Below are 3188 nucleotides of genomic sequence, written 5' to 3' on the forward strand. Positions count from 1 at the left end.
ATTTAAGAAGTTTTACAAAGCCACTACAAACAAAAACAGCAAAAAGTGACCTTAACCTTGGATGTTTCCCTGAGATTGTGTAGCCTTGATAGAAAATAATCTGGCAAAAAATGAAAGATAGATACTGATTGTTCATCAAAATGTAATTATTGCGTAATCATTGGTGCATTGTAAATTAATGCCATCTTCGTGATCAGCAATGCTATATGATTCTGTGCGTTTACCAAAAACTTATCAAAATATTAAGTTCACCAAGGTCAAATATTTATATATTTGAGTTATTTTGAAAAGACTTTGACCAGACAATCCACACGTTTCAGTAAACACCTATATTCATGGAAGATGCATGTCATACAATCAAATAAAAATGAAAATCCAGGGGGATAATTGGCATATAAAAATGCTACCTAATCATGAACATTCCATTTTAATTCAGAATCTAGTTAATGGGGTTTTAGCTCATCCAGGTCTACATTCCAAATTAAGAGCATTTCTTGCTCTGCATTTGGATAAGATAAAGTACATTTGACTGCTTTTCAGTGTCCTTTAGAATAATTTTTTTTCTTAAGAGAGAAGGATATTTCTTCTTTATATTTTTCCTTCACATGTAGGATGCAGATATTTTACTGTGTTCATGGATTTGTTATCTCAAATGTCACTGCTTATCTAGTAATCTTTGGCTCAGTGGCTCTGAAGTGGGTGTATATTGAAACAGGTGAATAGTTTCAACATGAATAAGGAACGATTTCTAAAGAGAATTCATAACTGAGAAATATCTTTGAAGGTAATGGGGTGTTAGTTTTCAAGAGTGAACGCTTTAGTTTTGAATTGCTTGAATCCAAAACATGAAGATTTAGCTGGGTGCCTCTACCCTTTGTCTTGTTTATTCAACACTCTCTTCTTTTTCAAAAGGTGTCCTATCTAGATGGAACCACAGAATCTAACAAGTGTCTCAGAATTCCTCCTCCTGGGTCTCTCAGATGATCTGGAACTGCACCCTCTCCTCTTTGGGCTCTTCCTGACCATGTACCTGGTCACTGTACTTGGGAACCTGCTCATCATCCTGGCTGTCAGCTCTGACGCCCGCCTCCACAGCCCCATGTACATCTTCCTTTCCAATCTGTCTTTGGCTGACATCAGTTTCAGCACCATTACAGTCCCCAAGATGCTGGTGAACCTGCAGATACACAGCAAATCCATCACCTATGCAGGCTGCCTAACTCAGGTGTCCTTGTTTTCTCTTTTTGCATGTTTGGACAGTCTGCTCCTGGCTGTGATGGCCTATGACCGGTTAGTGGCCATTTGTCACCCCCTACACTACCCAGTCATCATGAACCTCCATCTCTGTGGCTTGTTGGTCCTGGTGTCATTTTTCATCAGTCTTTTGGACTCCCAGTTGCACTACTTGATGATGTCACAGCTTATCTTCTGTGCAGATGTGAAAATCCCTCATTTCTTCTGTGATCCTCCTCAACTCCTCAAACTTGCCTGTTCTGACACCCTCACAAGTAACATGTTAATTTATTTTATTAGTGCCATCTTTGGTGGTGTTCCACTCACAGGTATCCTTTATTCTTATACTCGAATTATTTCCTCCATCCTGAAAGTCTCCTCATCAGGTGGGAAATACAAAATGTTTTCCACCTGTGGCTCTCACCTGTTAATTGTTTGCTTATATTATGGAACAGGCCTTGGAGTGTACCTCAGTTCAACTGTCTTATCTTTCTCAAGAAAAGATGTGGTGGCCTCAGTGATGTACACTGTGGTCACCCCTATGTTGAACCCCTTCATCTACAGCCTGAGAAACAGGGACATCAAGAATGCCTTGTGGAGGATTATCAGCAGAATATCCTGACCTCAATAACTGTGCTATCTTTTTGGTTCATAGGACTGGAAAAGGCAGCAAAATCAAACATGTGCAGCAAGAAATTTTGAGTCTTTAGTCATATAGTGTATATGTACCTACACAGCTCTCTTCTCTCAATTTACACAATTTTACCTCTTAGTGTAGTTCTTTTTTTTTTTTATTTTTTGTTTATTGCAGTAACATTGGTTTATAACATTGTAAAAATTTCAGGTGTACATCATTGTACTTCTATTTCTGCATGGACTACATCATGTTCACCACCAAAATACTAATTACAACCCATCACCACACACGTGCCGAATTATCCCTTTCACCCTCCTCCCTCCCCCCTTCCCCTCTGGTAACCACCAATCCACTCTCTGTCCCTATGTGTTTGTTTATTGTTGTTATTATCTACTACTTAATGAAGGCAATCATACGGTATTTGACCTTCTCCCTCTGACTTATTTCACTTTGCATTATACCCTCAATGTCCATCCATGTTGTCACAAATGGCTGGATTTCATCGTTTCTGATGGCTGAGTAGTATTCCATTGTGTATATATACCACAGCTTCTTTATCCATTCGTCCCTTGATGGGCACTTAGGTTGCTTCCAAGTCTTGGCTATTGTGAATAACGCTGCAATGAACACAGGGGTGCATGTACCTTTGCAAATTGGTGTTTTCAAGTTCTTTGGATAAATACCCAACAGTGGAATAGCTGGATCATATGGTAGTTCTACCCTTGATTTTTTGAGGAATCTCCATACTGTTTTCCATAGTGGCTGCACCAGTTTGCACTCCCACCAGCAGTGTATGAGAGTTCCCTTTTCTCCACATCCTCTCCAACACATATTGTTTCCTGTCTTGTTAATTATAGCCATTCTGACGGGCGTGAGGTGATATCTCATTGTAGTTTTGATTTGCATTTCCCTGATAGTTAGTGATTTTGAACATCTTTTCATGTGTCTGTTGGCCATCTGTATATCTTCTTTGGAGAAATGTCTGTTCAGGTCTTTTGCCCATTTTTCAATTGGGTTGGTAGTTTTTTTGTTGTTGAGATGCATCAGTTCTTTATATATTTTGGAGATTAAGCCCTTATCAGATGTATGGTTTGCAAATATCTTCTCCCAATTGTTAGGTTGTCTTTTCGTTTTGTTGATGGTTTCCTTTGCTGTGCAGAAGCTTTTTAGTTTGATGTAGTCCCATTTGTTTATTTTTTCTATTGTTTCTCTTGCCCGGTCAGATGTGGTGTTTGAAAAGATGTTGTTAAGACCGATGTGGAAGAGCGAACTGCCTATGTTTTCTTCTAGAAGTTTCATAGTTTCAGGTCTTACATTC

The 3188-nt window shown here is 39.0% G+C and overlaps 1 protein-coding gene across 1 annotated transcript; it reads left to right on the forward strand.

The window, feature by feature from the left end:
* The first annotated feature begins 901 nt into the window (after window positions 1-901).
* LOC131394445 (olfactory receptor 7E24-like) lies at window positions 902-1855 on the forward strand. Its single transcript, XM_058525816.1, has one exon. The coding sequence runs from the start codon at window positions 926-928 to the stop codon at window positions 1853-1855; it is 930 nt and encodes a 309-aa protein (XP_058381799.1). The 5' UTR covers window positions 902-925.
* Window positions 1856-3188: the final 1333 nt, after the last annotated feature.

The sequence above is a fragment of the Diceros bicornis genome, chromosome 30 (assembly GCF_020826845.1).
Source record: "Diceros bicornis minor isolate mBicDic1 chromosome 30, mDicBic1.mat.cur, whole genome shotgun sequence".
Classification (NCBI taxonomy): Eukaryota; Metazoa; Chordata; class Mammalia; order Perissodactyla; family Rhinocerotidae; genus Diceros; species Diceros bicornis.

Excerpts from the sequence above, each read along its gene's own strand:
- LOC131394445 (XM_058525816.1), top strand. The coding sequence starts at position 926 with ATGGAACCACAGAATCTAACAAGTGTCTCAGAATTCCTCCTCCTGGGT.